This window comes from Anabrus simplex, chromosome 5, assembly GCF_040414725.1.
Source record: "Anabrus simplex isolate iqAnaSimp1 chromosome 5, ASM4041472v1, whole genome shotgun sequence".
NCBI classification, from domain to species: domain Eukaryota; kingdom Metazoa; phylum Arthropoda; class Insecta; order Orthoptera; family Tettigoniidae; genus Anabrus; species Anabrus simplex.
In genome coordinates, this window is record NC_090269.1 from 227178360 (window position 1) to 227197255 (window position 18896).

At 38.3% G+C, this 18896-nt stretch overlaps 1 protein-coding gene across 1 annotated transcript in view; it reads left to right on the top strand.

The window, feature by feature from the left end:
- Positions 1–18896, top strand: part of LOC136874458 (uncharacterized) — a 296911-nt gene that overhangs the window by 152834 nt on the left and 125181 nt on the right. Inside the window, exon 17 of the mRNA XM_067148087.2 lies at positions 17795–17978. Coding sequence (XP_067004188.2) covers positions 17795–17978 — 184 coding nt within the window. The remainder of the gene's footprint in view (positions 1–17794; positions 17979–18896) is intronic.

The following is an 18896-nucleotide window of genomic DNA, read 5'->3' on the forward strand; positions in this document are numbered from 1 at the left end:
ACTCAAATATGAAAAACAAAAGCGATGCAAAAGTGCACATGCAGAAATCCAACTCACTGATATAAGAAATAAAAAGGTACAAGTACAACCTTCATACCAGAGATTACCAGATAACTGCACGACACACAAGACTACCAAGCTTATCTGTCCTTCGACATACACACAGACAACATCAAACTACGAAAACAAGTGCGACGATCCCTGAATCAGCATAACCAACGAATGGTAAAAGGCACGAACGACCTCAATACTGACTCTCATCACATGACATACAAACACAGTACACATACATACACACACACACACACACACCAAAACACCCGTGCGATGACACATCAAGAAGTACCCACAAAATAAAAGGACAGAACATCAGAACCTGACCTCAAGTACCCTTGAACTTATCACACGACAATGAGACTCTTAGGGCCAATATCGTACTCCTAGAAGAGGAACGGCCTCTCAGCACCTTAACCCTAAGTCTCAGTACACACACACATATGCCTACCAAAGGCACAATTATATACAACAATCGTAGGACAGATACAGCACACCTACACATTTAGAACCGTACTCACTCTACAGAATCCCATACTTCTACAAATTGAGTACATAAATTTGGAAGACACGAACCCGTAATGCAAGAAATTTTTAATATCGATAAAATCGAACAAAAGAAACCAAGCAGAAAAATTAACTGAATGGCTTAGCTAAATCACGATACCTTCAAAATTTCACTAGTAACAAATTTAAACTAACAGAACGTTAAATCTTGGCCATCTGCAGACCTACTATGAATTTAACAACAATTTATAGCTCAGCATAAGGACACCAAAATGAACATTTGCAGAAAATCTTCCTAGCAATCACTCTACAACAACAAGGGACATCATTTTCCAACTAGGCACCTAATACCAAGAAAAAGATTACGAGGAATCTCATACCAGATACACTAGATTTCCAACATGTCACGAGCACAAGTGCAGATCCGTAACCCGTCAAATTTGCCCAAAATGAGCCTCAGCATTACCTGGTCTAAAGATATGGTGAACACGTGTCACCCTATGAGCCTATCCAAGTCCTCATAGAACCCTCCCTAGCAAATATAGGAATACACGGGTAAATAAATATATGTGACAAGGAAACAGACACTTACACGATGGAAAAGCACCAAACAAACTAGGAAACTTTCGAAATTAGCAGCTAGTTGGGAAACAATCACCAAAATAGTCCCATACCTACTTGGAAACGAACCCAGATCCAGCAAAAGACCAAAAACAACACATGACCGGAAATTCAAATATATACTGAGCTAAAATACAACGTAAAAATTACTTTAGAAGATCACACACGTAGAATAGTACCAAATATAACATACCAGGCGACAAGAAACAAAATTTAGAAAATAATTTGCCGAAACACGAGATTTACGAACAGAAAAACACTCGAAGAAATAGATGAAAATTCACAACATAACCTTAAAATTGTTACCGAAAATTTACCAAAACAGAAATTACAGAAAAACTAAGGAAACTCCGTGCTAAAATTTAACCAGAACACAATGATCACTGTGACAATTCACACTACAATTTACGTGGTCTAGAAGGAAAACAAGCAGAACGCGACACTCGATAACTTTATTAAGGACTAGCAAGATACCTGTGCTTCGCTACGGTATTATACTGAAATTTAGAATTGAATGCTTATTGTTTTATATATAATCCTCCGAAATTCGCGATCTGACTCGTTTTCTGAAAGAATCCGCCAAAATTCGTGATCTGACTCGTTTTCTAATAGAGTATGGCAAGTTTCCTCACATTTTTCAATCTTTCTTTCCAGCAATCGATTTCGTACTTCCCGTGCTAAGTCCAGGTATTCCACCCAGTCAGTTGGGTCCATAATCTATGACATCTTTTCCTATAAGCATTTTTAATATGGGTCAAATCCTTCATGAGATCCGGCGTGGTGTCTTCTTGGGTGCCTTGGCGATACTGAACCCGCGGCCAGACTGCATTCAGTCATTACCCGTCCAGGAACCGTTTTCAGCGCGGTCCGAACATTTGACGACGGTCCAGAACATCATTATTATTACTATTATTATAGATGTTATGGACCCCACAGCAAGATGCAAGACCGCTACTTGGCGGTAAATTACATCTGCTGCCATTGTCATTGTTGAAAATGTGACCGACACCATTGTCGCGCGAAGGCAAGTGTGCTGGATTTCTGGCCATACGAATGACATACTTCCGTGCATTATTGACCTTATTATGGAGGTGAAGAATTGGACGGTCAATCTCATTCCAATCGTTTATTTCAAATGTGTTTAAATTTTTATTTATATGCCAGGAGAATCTACTGTAATCTAAGAACGTTCTCCGAAGGAAAAGATGGCTCTTAAAAACGAACCCAGGAAAGATTAAATATGATCGGTTTATGATCAGAATAAGAGCATTGAAAATCTACAGCCTGTTTCCAGTCATTCGACAGGGTCAAAAATGGAATGAATAAAGCCCCCATATAGCGGCGAAAATAGGAATTGTGCCGGCAGCCGAAACCTGTCGCACTCCTCTGGGGCAATGATTAATGGATGACAAATGAAATGAAATTATATTGGACAGTGTTGTTGGAGTGAATGATGACAGGGAAAACCGGAGTATCCAGAGAATAACCTGTCCCGCCTTTGTTTTGTCCAGCACGAATGTCACATGGAGAGACCGGGATTTGAACCACTGAACCCAGCTGTGAGAGGCCAGCGCGCTGCCGCCTGAGCAACGGAGGCTCCTTATAAATACATTATGAACAGTAAAATCAATTGGTCTCACCTCCTTTTACACCCCACCGCCGTTAAGTTTATTTAGCCAAACCCCCACCCCCCCAAAAAAAAACTAAAAGATGGCGTGTTTCTTTATGTTAAAGGAGATCCCAAACACTAATGTTCACATCTATTACCTTCAGTTTTGAGATTAAAATAATTCCCTTTTGTCACTTTCACAACACTCCCCCCCCCCCAAGTAAATTTCCGGCAAAAAGTACTTGTTTCTTTAATAGTAAAGGATCTTCTAAATACCAATTATCATGACTGTAACTCTGTAACTTCTTCAGTTTTTGATTTATGTGTCCTCATGAAAGGAATTCATCTCCTTTATACTCCCGCCCCCAAGATGATTTGCCCCCCAAAACGCGTTTTTCTTTGTTTTTAAAGGAGATCCAAATACCAATTTTCACGTCTGTAGGCTCTAACAAATTTAGTTTTTAATAGATGTAAGTATTCTCATACAATTAAGTCAATTAATTTTTCAATTATTTCACCTCCCCCCCTTCATTGGATTTTCCGAGAATACGTGCTTCTTTACTTTTAAAGCAGATTCCAAATATCAAATTTCATGTCTGTAACATCTTCATTTTTGAGATAACAGTGGCCTAATTAAAAGAATTCAACACCCTTTTCAGTCGCTTTACACCCCCCCCCCCCCAAGGAGGTATTTCTGAAAACTAAAAATACACGTTCCTTTATTTTTAATAGAGATAAAAAATACCATTTTTCACTTCTGTAACATGTTCAGGTTTTTATTTTGAGATATACTGTATAAATTCTCATTTTAAAATTTCACCCCCTTTTTAGTTCCCCTTAAGAGGAGTTTCCAAAAACAAATCACCTATGTTTCCTTACATTTACAGGAGATTCCAAATACCACTTTTTACGTCTGTATCATTGTATGTTTCTCAGATATTCTGTAGATATAGTCTTTCAAAAAATTCACCCCAATATGTCACTCCTGTTTAACCACCATTAATTGGAATTTCCAAAAAAAGTATGTGTTTCTTCATTTTCAAAGGAGATCCCATATACAAATTTTCAGTTCTGTAATATCTTCAGCTTCTGAGATATGTGTATCCTCATTAAAGGCATTCAACCCATTATTCACCCTTTTACACCCCTCCTATTCGGATTTACAGAAAACAAAAAATACGTGTTCCTTTATTTTTAAAGGAGATTCTAAATATCGATTTTTACATGTGCAAACTTTTAAAGTTTTGAAATATAGATACACTCATTTGAAAAATTCACCCCCTTTTCACCCCCCGATTAACTGGATTTTCCAAAAACAAAAAAATACGTGTTTCTTTATTTTTCAAGGAGATACAAAACACCAAATCTCAGGTTTATAATATCTACAGTTTCTGAGATATAAGTATCCTCATTAAATGCATTCAACCCTTTTTCACCCCTTTCCACCCCTCCTATTGGGATTTTCCGAAAACAAAAAAAATACGTGTTTGCTTATTCTTAATGAAGATTCTAAATACCAATTTTTACACCTTAAACTTTCAAAGTTTTGAGATATAGAAACACTCATTTTAAAATTTCACCCCCTTTTCCCCCTCCCATTAATTGGATTTTCCAAAAACGAAAAAATACGTGTTTCTTTATTTTTAAAAGGGATCAAAACTACCAATTTTCAGGTCTGTAATATCTAAAGTTTCTAGATATAAGTACCGGTATCCTGATTAAAGGCATTCAACCTCTTTTTCACCCTTTTTCACCCGTCCTATTGGGATTTTCTGAAAACCAAAAAATACGTTTTTCCTTATTTTCAAAGAAGACTCTAAATACCAATTTTTACATTTGTAAACTTTTAAAGTTTTGAGATATAGGTACACTCATTTTAAAACTTCACCCCCTTTTTCTTCACCCCCTTAGCAACGGAATATCCAAATATCCTCTCTTAGCGAGCACCTACATCTTAATATGAATGTATCCCCAAAATTTCATTTCATTATGTCCAGTAGTTTTGGCTCGGCGATGATGAATCAGTCAGTCAGTCAGTCGGTCAGGACAAGCTATTTTATATATATAGATGTAGGGTGTGCACTTCGCAGTGGGTCAAACGCTCAGCTGTTTTCAAGACACTTCAGCTGTTTAAGAGATAAACATGAATTCAAACATGGGAGTACAGTACCAATTACAGTATCGAGACAAAACTTAGCACAATATTACGACACAGTTTAAAACAACCGGAAATTACACAAATGTTACAATCGGAACACAAATGGAAGAAAACTAGACATAATCAAACCTATTGAAATTTATTAAAGAAGACTTTCGGAAGGCGAACATTGCACACGAAATGTGAAAATATCACTTTACTACAAAACACGTGGTCAAGCAAAACCTTGCCACACAAGAAAATTTATTAAAATTAACGAAACCGAAAAAAACTTGTTACAAATAGTGACATACCATTTCCTCCAACCGTTAATTACAAGAGAAACACAGTAACACAAGACTGCACATCGCGGAACGAAAACACGTGGTGAGATTAACTCGCGCAAGACTCATGAAAAACAAGAACCGGGAATTACGAGTACACACGGAACTGTTACAACCTAAGCCTATATACAAACTTAAAAGATTTAAAATTAATTTTAGAAAAGTTAGCCGAGAATGATCATTGTAAGTCTTCGCTCCTTACATAACACACGCTCTGATATCAAATGTAACTGCGGGATTTCGAGCGTGTACATAAATAATAATAATAATAATAATAATAATAATAATAATAATAATAATAATAATAATAATAATAATAATAATAATAATAATGATGAAGTAATAAAATAATACCAGTAGTAAATAAGATAATACTTAATAATATGAATAAGGAGGTAGAAATATGACGCAGTGGCAGTGAACTCACACCAAAACAGGGAACACTTACAGGCCTAAAAATGACAACTAAGACAGGATAGTGGAACGTGCTGGGATGCCCTATCTATGAGGTCCATGGGAACGTATGACGTTATGGGGGAGAAAAGACTTACAAGAAACACCCTCTAGCTCAACTATATTAAAAATGACAAGAAAGTATTACAAAATACAGTTCCAGGACACGGAAACAAGACATACTTAAGTAACTTAACATAAAATTTGATTTAACAATGAAGGTGATGCTACATTAAAGGTATAGTTTAAAGTGAAAGTATTTAATGGATGAAAGAATTGAAACCACGGCAATTGGAACCTAGGGTAAACTCGGACACATTAAATTAAACCTTTAAAATGACATTAAGCAAAGAAGTAATGAAACGCAAAAGGAATTAAACTAAATGAAACGAAACCAGAAAACATTGAGAATAACATTGCAAAAACACTGAAATAACACTTACCGCAGAAAGATGGAGCTCCCGAGGGTAGTAGCCCTCGAGCGCGAACGCTCGCTTGGGCGGTCGGATGGAAATTGACGCCGAGCTCACGCATCATTTTTCGAAGCCGGCCACAAGGCCGGAAATGGCCCGATTACAATCAACCAATAAGATCAAACTTACCCTAGATTCCTGGACCTTTTTGCCAATAGGAAATCTTGTGACCATATATGGTCATTTTAACATCGTTAGCAATTGCACAAGTTCTGGAACATTACGATTACAACACCAAAATTTCATCATTGGAAACCACACGTGTGGTACAGGGTGACTCAATTTAAATAACCTTTTACATTTTTAAATCACATTACAAACATCAAATCAACCTTTGGACAAGTTACACCCTTACTGACATTAATTTAAATTATAAATTACATAAAATTTACATACAAAAAAAATCACTTCGAAAACAATTCTCGTATCTCGCAATGTTCATTTACAGTTCCATATTATCGTGAAAACAATTCTCGTATCTTGCAATGTTCATTTACAGTTCCATATTATCGTGATGTTTCCATATTTAAAAAAAATTACAAACATATTTCAGTTACACAAAAACTTTAAAATTTATATTTCTAAACACACTGTAGTTCCAATTCTCCGTCCCACCGACCGGTGACAGAATTAGATGAGTGGGATAATGCTTCCTAGTGAAGAACCTGCAATGACCCAGTGCCTCAGAAGCATGTTATCTGGAGAAACGTTTGACTATATCAAGCTTCAACTGACATGGAACAGAATTCAAAGTTCTAATAAAAGGATGTATCTTATCATAATCTCTATGGAAGAATAGTAGATTTATTTTTCCATTTCTTATTCAAGATCTCAATCTTCAATCATCTGACTAGAAAATCAGCAACTAAGCCACTGTACTTATCACAGCCCAACAATAATGTTGTCATAAAATATTTAATAGTACATTCCTTGTCAGATTGACCAATGTGACTCTTTCTTCATTCATTACTCATTGTGCAAAGGATTATCATACATCATCTTCATCTTCATACATTACCTGCACACCTAATACATACCTTCTACCTTAAAGCAAGTGATGTTTTCTCAATTCAAGAATGAACAATATAACCAGAGAGGACAGCAAAGTCAATACAAGGATGTTATAAACTCTAAAAGTGCTAAATTGACATCAGCAACTGGGGGGATATAGCATCTGATCAGCCAGTGTGATGAAATATTGTTCATGGGGTGTCCACACTGTTTTGAAAAATAGCAGCAAAGGAACAAGCCTGGAAGAGATCATGTAAAAGAACTACGGAATTGGAGATAAATTGACCCCCAAATTCTACATTGACAAGTAGCTTTTGCAGTTTTAACATGTTGGGATTGCAGTACAGTTTGTGGTTCTAGAATTGGTTTCTTCATCCTTCTAAGAACCCATAACCGATAAGTTTGGTGCACTTGAAAGTTATCATTACACTCACGAGCAACTTAACTCTCTTAGTGCCAGAGTCGCTGTGGGCGATCCTCAAAAAATGAACGAAACTTGCCAGCGTCGCTCTGAAAGACTATTAATTTCTTTACTCTTTGATAGGCTTCTAGACCAAAAATTGCACCTAATTTTGGCATGACCATTAAAGAGAGTTCAAACTACCATGTTCTGACAACATTATTTTGTTTTCTGTCTGTCAATAATCTTGAGCGATATTTAAATTTCCTTGATTTGTTTACGTGCAACTCGTAAAATCATGGCATCAAACTAAAAGAAGAGTGGTGTAAGAGAGGAGGAAATTAAAGAATTAAGGAGTCTGGGAACTGTTGTTGATCCTGTGCAGGATTGTTCTGGTCAACACTCCTTTCTTCCCAGTCACTGTTAGTATCAACATCATCACTATCACTGGCATGGTTATGTACAGTCACATTCCTTGCAGGTAATGTCTGAGGCAAAATCGGCATTTGATTCGTCACCAAGTTTGGAATCACTGTTCATGAATTCCGAGAGGTCACCACTTGACTCATCAGTCATTAGCTATGCGGCTGTTTATTTTCACTGTCATCATTTAATTGTGTTTACTTGTGTGATTGCCGTTGTTGGTGTATTTTTTAAATATGCTAGATTTTAGAATTTTGGACTTTTGACACCCCTGGAGATATTTCTAGAGCAAGCAAAATGCATTTCTTGGTTCTAGTATTATGTATGAGTGCCCTCCAGTGTTCGTTTTTACTCCATTTGTAAGCGTGTGGTAATAGGAGTAATCAAAATTTCCAATTTTCCTGAAAAAAAATTCTTTTAATTAATTAATAACATGAGGAATAAATTTCATAATGATCTAAAAGTTATCCTGAATTTAGATGATTATGTTTTTCACTGCCTGATTAAGTTTTGCTTTCATACTTTTAAAAACAGGGGAGTTACATTCTTTCCTCTGAAAGACTTCATTTTCCATTAAAACAGCCTAGCACTTTTAGACCACTCCTTTACATTTTTGCATGGTACTAAAAGGACTAACGTCAATGATATTGTTACGTACCAGCCCTGTTGTGGCCCCCTTTGGTATTTTCTGGAACGGATGAGTAAGTCAGGCCAGGAACCTCCCAGCCGGCCTGATGACGTAGCCAGCCTCTCCCCTCTATTGTTCTCTTCATTTGGTTTCCCCGTGCACCTTCCGGAACATGAAATTAGAATGTTCCCATTCTGGCCAAGTCCTAAAGATTCTAGTACTCCATCATCAGGATATAAAAAGGAGGCCAGCCAGAAGCGGTCAGTCACCAGTTGGATGGCAGTAGTACCGGTTGTTGTCAGTCTTGATGTGGTGGGTGTCCCACCAGAGTCAGTATCAGAGTATCATTGAGTTGGTGTGTTGTTAGAGTACTGAGCAGAATACTGTGTGTGTGTTGCTTTGGAGCGCTGAGTGGAATACTGTATGTGTACCAATATGGAGTCACTGTATGGAACAGATGGTGTGAGTAGAGTTGGAGCAGTGTCAATGGTTATTGTTGTGAGGAATATTGTAGTGCTGGCTAGCACTGCTTGTTGAGCTGTTGCTATTATGTGACTGCTATGTAGTTGTCAGTGTTAAGTACTTCACTGTGTGGAGTGGCCATGTGAAGTGCCTCTGTTGACTGTGTGAGTTACGAGACTTTTCTGGAGTCAAAGCAAGGAACAGTCATTTTGCATTGTAAATTGTGATTTTTAACAGATTGTCTGTATGCAACTGCTATGCGAAGTGAAAGGCAAGCTGTCAATCAGAATTATTGCCATCTTAGGTAATACCAGCAAGCTGGAGTACATACTGTGAGGAGGACAACGACTTTGTAAATAGCCACAATTTGGAGAACTGTTGTCATCCATTTTCAATTATAAATGTATGTATGTATACTGCCTTGGGAACTGAGTGGAGTACTGTATGTGTACTGATGTGGAGCACTGTGTGGAACTGTTATGTGTGTGTTTGTATCAATTGGGTCATTCTGACTTAAATTAGATTGATAAAACAGACAGTGTGTTTTATATGTAACAATATGATTATGATGCAAGTTAAGTCTGCCTTAATCACTCTGAGAAATGTAACTTCTGTCTCCTGTAGATTATCTTCGTATGCAGAGGCAAATATGTTCCACACACCCAAAGGCAAACTATCCACCATTCTCTTGTGGACAAAAGTTTTCATTAGCAGTTAATCTCATACATATGAACTCGACATAGTGTGATGCTTTCAACAACATTGTAGCAGGTTATCAGAGTCTTTAGAACTAAAATTACTGCACAGAGAGGTAGTTTGTTTTATCAACCACTAAAGTTAGTGAGCTACTATTCCAATTTAACTCACATTTGAGTTTTCCACTCAACACAATTTTTCACTACTTACACAAACACACTCACTTGGGTGATCACACTGAACACCAGCACTGTCCCCTACACAGCTTCTCACAGTACACTGTTGTTCCAGAACAGTTTGCAACCAGCAAGCCTCATTGAATTCCACATAGCCATCTGACAGACTCACTCTTGATGAATGACTCGTCATGAACTCACAACCTTCTATTTATGTTCACTCCTGATTGATGTGCATAAGATTGACTCCAGACAGACTGACTGGTGTACACAAGTTGAGCTTTTTATATAGGCTGACAGAAGATTCTAGATGTTCCTACTTCCAGATCATTCTGAGTGCTTGGTCCATTGTTAATCAGCTTTCAGCCTCTTCTAGTAGCTTGTTTGCGAGCTTAACTCTCTTGGTGCCAGGTGGTAGTGCGAGGATCCACCCTTTAAATTACCAGAGCCGATCTGGTCGGCCGTTAACAATCCAGTCGGAAGTTGCCAGAGCCGATTACATCGGCCGGCTTAAAATTCAGTCATGTACATAATTTTGAGGCAACCTATAGTGACGTGCATACTTTTGTTACAACCTGTAGTAAAGGGGCTACACATTATTGTGTGCCTGGCCTTGCTTTGGCAGTTCTAAGAGGGTGTTATACCTTTCACAAGAGTTGTTTCCTGTGTTTACAAATACCGCTAACCGGTCAGTAAGAGGCTCCTTGCAGTGAATGGATTTGTGACAGGAAAATGGCATGTTTTTCACGTGATAATTTTTCAGCAGGTATTGATGACAATAAATTAATGCAGTATTTAGAACAGTGCGAAGTTAACGCTGATGATTTATCGGATAGCGATAGGGAATTTAGTTCAGAGAGTAGCGACGAAATTATACCGGACACGTCTGCGGAATTACCGCAGCTAAAGAAGAGATGTTTAATTGTGTCTAACAGCACTAAAGCTACTCTGAATATGGTGGTAGATGAAACTAGTGATAACGAATATGATGATGATGTCTCTGGAGAACATTTTGTGGAAATTTGTCCCAATGAACCCAACAACATTCCTCAACCTCTTGTCTCCTTCAAGGAAGTTCTTGGACCTAAACATGCCCTACCGTCTGATTCTCCGCCCATATTACATTTCAATTTAATTTTCACTTACTCTCTGCTAAACCCTACAGTCACATATAGTCCTCTATCATTACCTAAATGCCGGTCTCCGCGGGCCAAGTGTAGCGTGCCTGCCGCTCACCCGGAGGTCATAGGTTCGATTCCCGCCCAGGTCAAGAATTTTCGCCTGGTCCTGAGGGTTGGTTCGAGGTTCACTCAATCTAAGTGACCCTAAGTGATTGCAACTGAGGAGATATCTGAGGGTGAGATGGCAACCCCGGTCTGGAAAACCAAGAATAATTACTGAGAGGATCCGTCTCACTGACCATGATTCACCTCGTAAACTGCAGGTACCGAACTGAGCAGCGGTCACTTAGTAGGTCAAAGCAAATCACGGCTTTAGTGCCATACATTTCTTAATTTCGTAAATTCTGTTGTATTGTAAAATTATTTTTCTAATATATACTACAATCGGAAACGAGAAACTATTTTATCTGAAAACAAAAACTATAATATCAACTACTATTTTTTACTTATTTAATAATACAGAATTATTTTAATACTGTATTGTCCGCACGTAGAAAATGTGTTGTCAGTATTTGCCAAACATCGATACATACACGTGAATTTTATCGGTGAGTACAATTGTCTTGTTTTTATTAGTGACATATGTTTGAATTTATATTTTTACGTTTTTATTTTTCTCGTTCAAATTAGTTATTCTATAGAATTGTATTTAGAAATACATTATGCATAATTATGTATATTCTTTTGTATCATAAATGATTTTTTCAAAGTAGATATTGAGAGAGAAAGTGCGAAAATATTTTTCTCTTCCTAAAAATAAGCGTTTTCGACAACTATAAATCAACAATAAAACGTCTTTGACTCTTTATATCACTCCAAACCAGTTTCTTATTCTGCGTAGTCGATATGTAGAAAATTTCAGGCCGGTATTTGCTATACACCGGTAGATATACGCGAATTTTAAAATACATGTATTTCCACTGAAAACGGCCTGGCACTTTACAGTAGTAGAGTGGAGGCAGAGCTCTGGCCTCTTCCAGCTGATGGGGAGTGGCCGACCAGATCGGCTCTTGGCTCCAAGAGGGTTAAACATTTTGTTAGCTCTATTGTCTTGCTCACTGCTGACCCTGTCCACATCGTCACCACTGCAACAGCATTGTCGTCCTTGCTAGCTATATTGTGTTCTGCGGACCACCCTACACTTGGCCTTTATTGTCACAATGCCCCCTCCTTAAAGCTCCACATCTTGATTAGCTTGTGCTGTGTTTAACGATGATTTCAGTATTGGATCATCTATACAAGTCGGTATAACCAGACTCGGTCACCTTCCAGGAAACCTGTCAAGTTTGCCTGCAGATCATACCAGACCTTCATCCAGTTGCTATCTACTTTGAGGTGTCTGACTCATTGGCTGAATGGTCAGCGTACCGGCCTTCGGTTCAGGGGGTCTCAGGTTCGATTCCCGGCCGGGTCAGGGATTTTAACCTTCATTGGGTAATTCGAGTGGCCTGGGGGTTGAGTGTTTGTGCTGTCCCCAACATCCCTGCAACTCACACCCCACACATAACACTATCCTCCACCACAATAACACACAGTTACCTACATATGGCAGATGCCACCCACCCTCATCAGAGGGTCTGCCTTACAAGGGCTGCACTCGGCTAGAAATAGCCAAATGAAATTATTATACTTTCAGGTGTAATCAGACATATTTGTGGATATCACTGAAACACTCCACTTACTCCAATCCATAGTGTGCCGCTGGTTATTCTTGATCCAGGACCATCCCAAACATTAAGTCATATTACACCTCATGGTGGTTTTGTACTGACTTACAAACCCATAAATTTCTGTTTCTTTTATTATAAGTTTACAAGGCAGCCATAGTTCTCTACCAAAGACCATGCTAGTAGGTGACATGTTTGTTGTCTCATGAGTGGATGCAGGTTGGGCCGTCAGGAAGAAGAGCATTCTCTCATCTCAGTCCCTCCTTCCTTAGATGCTCTTCAACATTCTTCACACACTGCTCTACCATTCCATATCACTGCAGTGGAGAGGTGTCATTTGTGTCTTGCATACACCAAAATGTTGCAGAAATCCCTTCATCAGTGTCTATTTGAAGTTCCTACCCTGGTCATTGTGCAGTTCTCTAAGGACACCAAAGTGATAGAAGAAAGTCTGTACCAGAGCATTGGCTACTGTTGATGCTTCTTGATTGACACCTCTGGCCACTTGAAGCAATAGTCCATGGGTAGAAGAACTAGGTAGCAATTTCCAGCACCCAATTTGGAAAATGGTACTGAGATGTCAACGCTGTCCTGACTCAACTTACCACAGAATCTGTCCAACATAGTCATCCACGAACTGCTCCCTCCTCAGGGTAGTGCAATCCCAAACTTCCGCAGCCATGACTCACGGCTTGGATGTCCACTGTACCTGCCTGCCTCTCACATTCTGATAGTGGGTGCAGTTTTCAGGGCACAGTCTTCTGAAAGCGTTACACCCACCAAGCTGCCTGCCCCTCCAAATATTTTTAACATTCAGGAGCCTAGTCAAGGCAGAATGGTCAATGCGTAGATGGAACTACTGACCATACAGGTATTTGTGAAAGTGCTGAAAAGCATTTTTTTTCATGAATAATTTCATAATGGAAATGTTCTTAGGAGAATAATTTTCATGCTGTGTCAAAAAACATGGACCCAAGTTGTCTCTATATTCTGAATTCTAAAATCTAAATAAAATCTGTGTACCAAATGTCCATGATTAAGCCACTTATTTCTAAATAATCAGGAATTTTCAGACAGAAAACTTTCAGCATTTGGGAGAGGGAATACTCCTGCTTATAATTGGTCATAATTATCTGGAAGCTGATTATAACAATGAGTGGTGAATCCTCAGCTGACTTCTGTAGTGAGTTACAGTGCATAATAATTTTCCCCATTACCATTTCTTTTTCAAAGCAACATAATTAAAATAAATTTAATATTGCAATGTTCAACATTGTCTGGGTCTGTAGCTAACTTGTTAGCACACTGGTCTTTCATCAAAGGTGTCCCGGGTTCAATTCCAGGATGGATTGGGGATTTTAACCTTCCATGTGGAATTCCTCTGGTTTGGGGACTGAATCTGTGTGGTGTCTTCAGTATTAGATTTCATCCTAGCTAGAACCCTGTCTTCACAGGTGCACAAAGGCATCAACTTGAAAAACCTGAATAGGCCTTTCCAGGAGCCATACATCAATTTTATTTTCAATATGATTATATTTGTTGCACTAGTAAGTGATAGAAAACAAATTGCCATGTCTAACCCAATTTTCTTTTGCAGGGCCAATAAATTTTTGTAATTGGCATAAGGTCTGTTTTTAATTGCTAGGCAGTAAGCAGTATTAAACAATTTAACTGTTGTTTCTACATTTTGTTACCACTGGATGTCTATACTTTTGCTTAGATTTTCAGTTCTACACTTAATTTAAAATATCCCCTAGCATTAGCGTGTGCATATAACAGTCAAAAAATTTTACTTTGAAGGATTTTTAGAGTCTTTTCCCTATTATCACCACTGTATGTAATACTGTATTGCACCATTCTGAATTTACAAGGGGCCTATCAATATGGTCATATCGAAACCGACAATTAAATTTCACAGAGAGAGTGAGGGGACCATAAGAAAGCAATGTACAATAATTTAGCTGCCATTTCAAGCTGTAAGATCCTGAAATTGACATGGAAATGTCTAATAACATTGAACACATTCACATATGGCTGGATGTGGACAGCCCTGGTGACCAGCTGAGGTCAGCACATTACCTTGAGCTTTTCTAGAGTGTGCATTACATTATTTGCATGAAAAAGATTTCTCTTCTTCCAGTGAAATAACTTCAGAAGAAAGAGAGGTGGGACGACATGTGATCAAACTAATTGAAAATCATCCCATAGGTGCCAGCATTGTCTTGGAGTCATGTCTGGAGAGAAATACCATAGTGATAGCGAAAGTGTGACAGTCGAAGCAGCAATACCTCATCTGCATTACCTGAAAGGGAAGGCAGCACACCATTGTCAGGTACAAGAGGTGTTAATAATCCAAGTTTGAGGCCCGAGTCTGATTCCTGTCAATTCAGTGAAGCGACACTGCAGTCACCTGACAAATCTACCAGTTTAAGCTATGCTTCTGGCCCACAGAGAAAATGAAACATACTGTAGATCTTGCGTACAAGAGGAAAGTTATACATTTAAACAGGGGGAGGTAAGAAGTGGTTTTATTAACCACTGTTCGCAAAAAATGTATGGTGACATCACTTCGACTAATAAAAAGGAGAACCAATTAGAATCTACATCAGTAAGTCCCGTTGAACACACAAAACTGACGTATAAAAATTATTTTCTCACTTTGCAGGAGCAAGAAGGTTGAAGTGCAATGTTCGTGATGAAGATCTGTGACTGCGGACCTCGGACATTTCAAGAGAGATTTCATTCTTCTTCTTCCACTTGTCCCACATTTTTGGGGTCACGGGTGCGAACCATGTTGCACATGAGGATTTGGCCCTGATTTACAGCCAGATTCCCTTCCTGACAGCTATCTTATATGGAGGGATGTAATCACTACTTGTGTTTCTGTGATCGTTGGTAGTGCAATGTGTTGTCTGAGTATGAAGAGGAGTGTGTTGGGACTAACACAAATACCCAGTCCCAGAACGAGAAGAATTAAATAAAATCCCCAACTCAGCTGGGAATAAAACCCAGGACCCTCTGAACCAAAGACGTCAACGCTGACCATTCAGCCAATGAGTCAGACCCAAGAGTGATTTCAATGGGACAAAGTAATTTCAGTGCACCTACTGGTTGGTTGAGTTGCTTCAAGAAAAAGTACCAAATTAAAAGTAGAAAGATCACAAAATTTGAAGAAGAGGCAAAAAGAAGATAAATTAGGAAAGAAATTTGTGGAAGCAGCTACAGAGCAACTTTTAGATTACACCCCTTCTTCAATACACAATACAGATCAGAGTGGTTTGTGCATGCACTGAAAGGAGAAAGGACTCTGTCATATGTTGGTGAGAAACATACAAAAGCAGTTGCTCAATCAGTTAGTGCATTCACCCGTTCATACACAATTATACCTATTGTTAGTATGGCCAATACTCTTTCTCCCGAAATGATTTATTCTACCACAGGAGGCGACTAAAATTTTTGGTCCAAGAGTTTTCAAAGAAATGTTTCATCCTGAAAATATAATTTTAATAGCCATAAAATGGGAAAAAAGCAATTAAAGTATTGGTTTAAAGAAGCCTTCTTTCCATTTGCAGAAGACAAGTGTTTGTTGCTGTCAGATTCCTGGGCTAATTATAGTGATAAATGCTACCTTGAAGACATTTCTCCAGGTAAGAGCATAGAAATTCTCCAAATTCCTCCCAGTACTACAGGGAAAATACACTCCTTGGATAAGTTCCTCACGGTTTAACAGACATTTTGCCGGCTTGTAAGGAGTTCCCGTTTGATGTTTATCAGAGAAACAGCCTATTGAAAATGCAATCCTTCAATCATTTTCAATTTTCTTCTCCACGGTTCTAGGACGTGATTAAAAATTCATGATTTTCAACCAACTACACAACGGAGAAACTTCCTGAGTTCCAAGTGCCTGCAAAATATTATTTTCAAACAAGTAAGGAAAACTGTGAAGAACAATGTGGCCTTAAAGTGCATATTCATAGTGCATGATCCCAAAAATATTTGTGTTTTTTCAGGAGATTAAAGCACCTCATTTATGCTTCATATTTGTCACCTAACATTAAAGTGACCTTTGCGTGGTAACCTACCAGTAGTTCCAAGTAAACATGTTGTAACTTAACCATTTATTTGTATTGAAAAGGTGGACCCCTTAAGTTACCTCTCTTACGTTTTCAGTTCAATACGGATATGAGATGAAATTCTTAAATTTTAAAAAAGAAACTTACCAGTTCGTTCTATCTCTCCCCAGCACAGCAGAAACTCCACTCTGCTGTGCACCATACCAGTAAGATGCAAGGGTTGTCTAATAGCTGCGTTATCGCATGGATTTTGAATCAAGATTTTGACACCTTCCAGTACGAAATGACAGCTAATTTTTTGTACATAGCTATTTCATGGTCTCCTCATCCTCTCAGCGAAATTCCATTGGCAATTTTGATATGACCATATTGATAGTTCCCTTGTTAGAGATAAACCTTGGAATTTATGTGAATTCAATGATCCACCTACACTTGAACACACTTTGCACCCTAACAAACCATTTGCACTGTCAAGCCAATCGTACTTCATTTGTTTTTCCCTCTATTGCTCTTCAGTCCAATCCTCTGGTAATGATTGTGAACTGATGCTATTATTATCACAGACTGAACAATTATCCACTACATCAATGTTGCGCACATACTGACACTGCCACTACTAATGTTTCAGCCACGTAAATTATTATCATTGCTGTTGGAATTCTGTATTTGGTTAGGATTTTAACCTCAGCCATCCCAGTGAGAAGCCACATGTGTCCCTTTTTTTTTTTTTTAGCAAAGAAAATGTTAAAATGTCCCTCTTTTGGTTTTGAAAATCTGGTCACCCTATGTTAGTTAAACCTGACCTCCTCTACACAGTCTGACAGTACTTTCTGCTTTTAATATACACAAAAGTGAGTGATGGATAAATTTTAATTTCAGCCCAGGTTCTGTTGAATCAACTCTGCAGTGGCATCCAAACAAGATAATAACTGCTGTTTTGCACTGGAACTTAGCCCTGGAAGAAACTCATCTGTTTGCCAAGTTGGAGACTCCTTGGCGAGGACTTGAGAAGCAATTCCTATCAGCTCAGCATAAACTGGATAAACAAAAAGCACTCTGTCAGGTAGGGTCAACAGCATGGTATGAATTAACAATTTAAAACTCATTATTGCATAATCTTGTAATTTCTTTTGTTGTTTACTATAGAAATAAATATTGGGATAAAGGAGTTAGCTCTGTGTCCAGCCACCTTTGCCCCCATAGAATTAACCTGGTACTCTTTGCATATGAAAAACTTCATGTTAGATTCCGTACTGACATTGACATATCATAATAAGGAAACAGACACTCTTTTCTAATATAGGCTGAGTGAGCCCCAGGGCCAGATGCCGCTACAGTTGTAGAAGTCTCAGTTCTTAAATATTTTACTTCTTGACAGTGAATCAAACTGAGTGACAAACTGAAGATATCTTTATAGCCTCATTAGGCAGCCCTCAGTGTTCATCTGAGTGTGATATAGTAATACTGGTCCTCCATTTCACACAGCTCTCATAGAATCCAAAATGCATTTTGCTGACAAATTGTCGTGGCAGACAGGATTAGGACCTTGTAGGAGGTTATTAGGTTGGTTGATTAATAGACTGGATAGTTCCCAAGCGGTTGGAATGTTAGGGTTTGGGAAGTTTCAACTAAGGTACAGAGAAGAAGGATAAGAAGAGAAGTAGAATCCCACAATGAAATTTACTAAATCTTCTACTGAAGTATGTACAAAATATATACACTGTGTACAGAAGTTATATGACTCTAATGGGACTGAGTCTTGACCGAGAAGTCATCCAGGTAGCCGTCTTACTTGAACGTTAAGAAAAGCTTATTATTATTATTATTATTATTATCATCAATTGCGTAATCACTGTCTACTGACAAGGGTTCTGGTTCCAACTGGTCCGTGAATTTCTTGTAGAAGCCCCGAGGTGGGGTGTCCTCGGGTTTATATAGTCTTACTGACCCTACCCAGTCGTTCTCGAAGCTTGTGGAATAT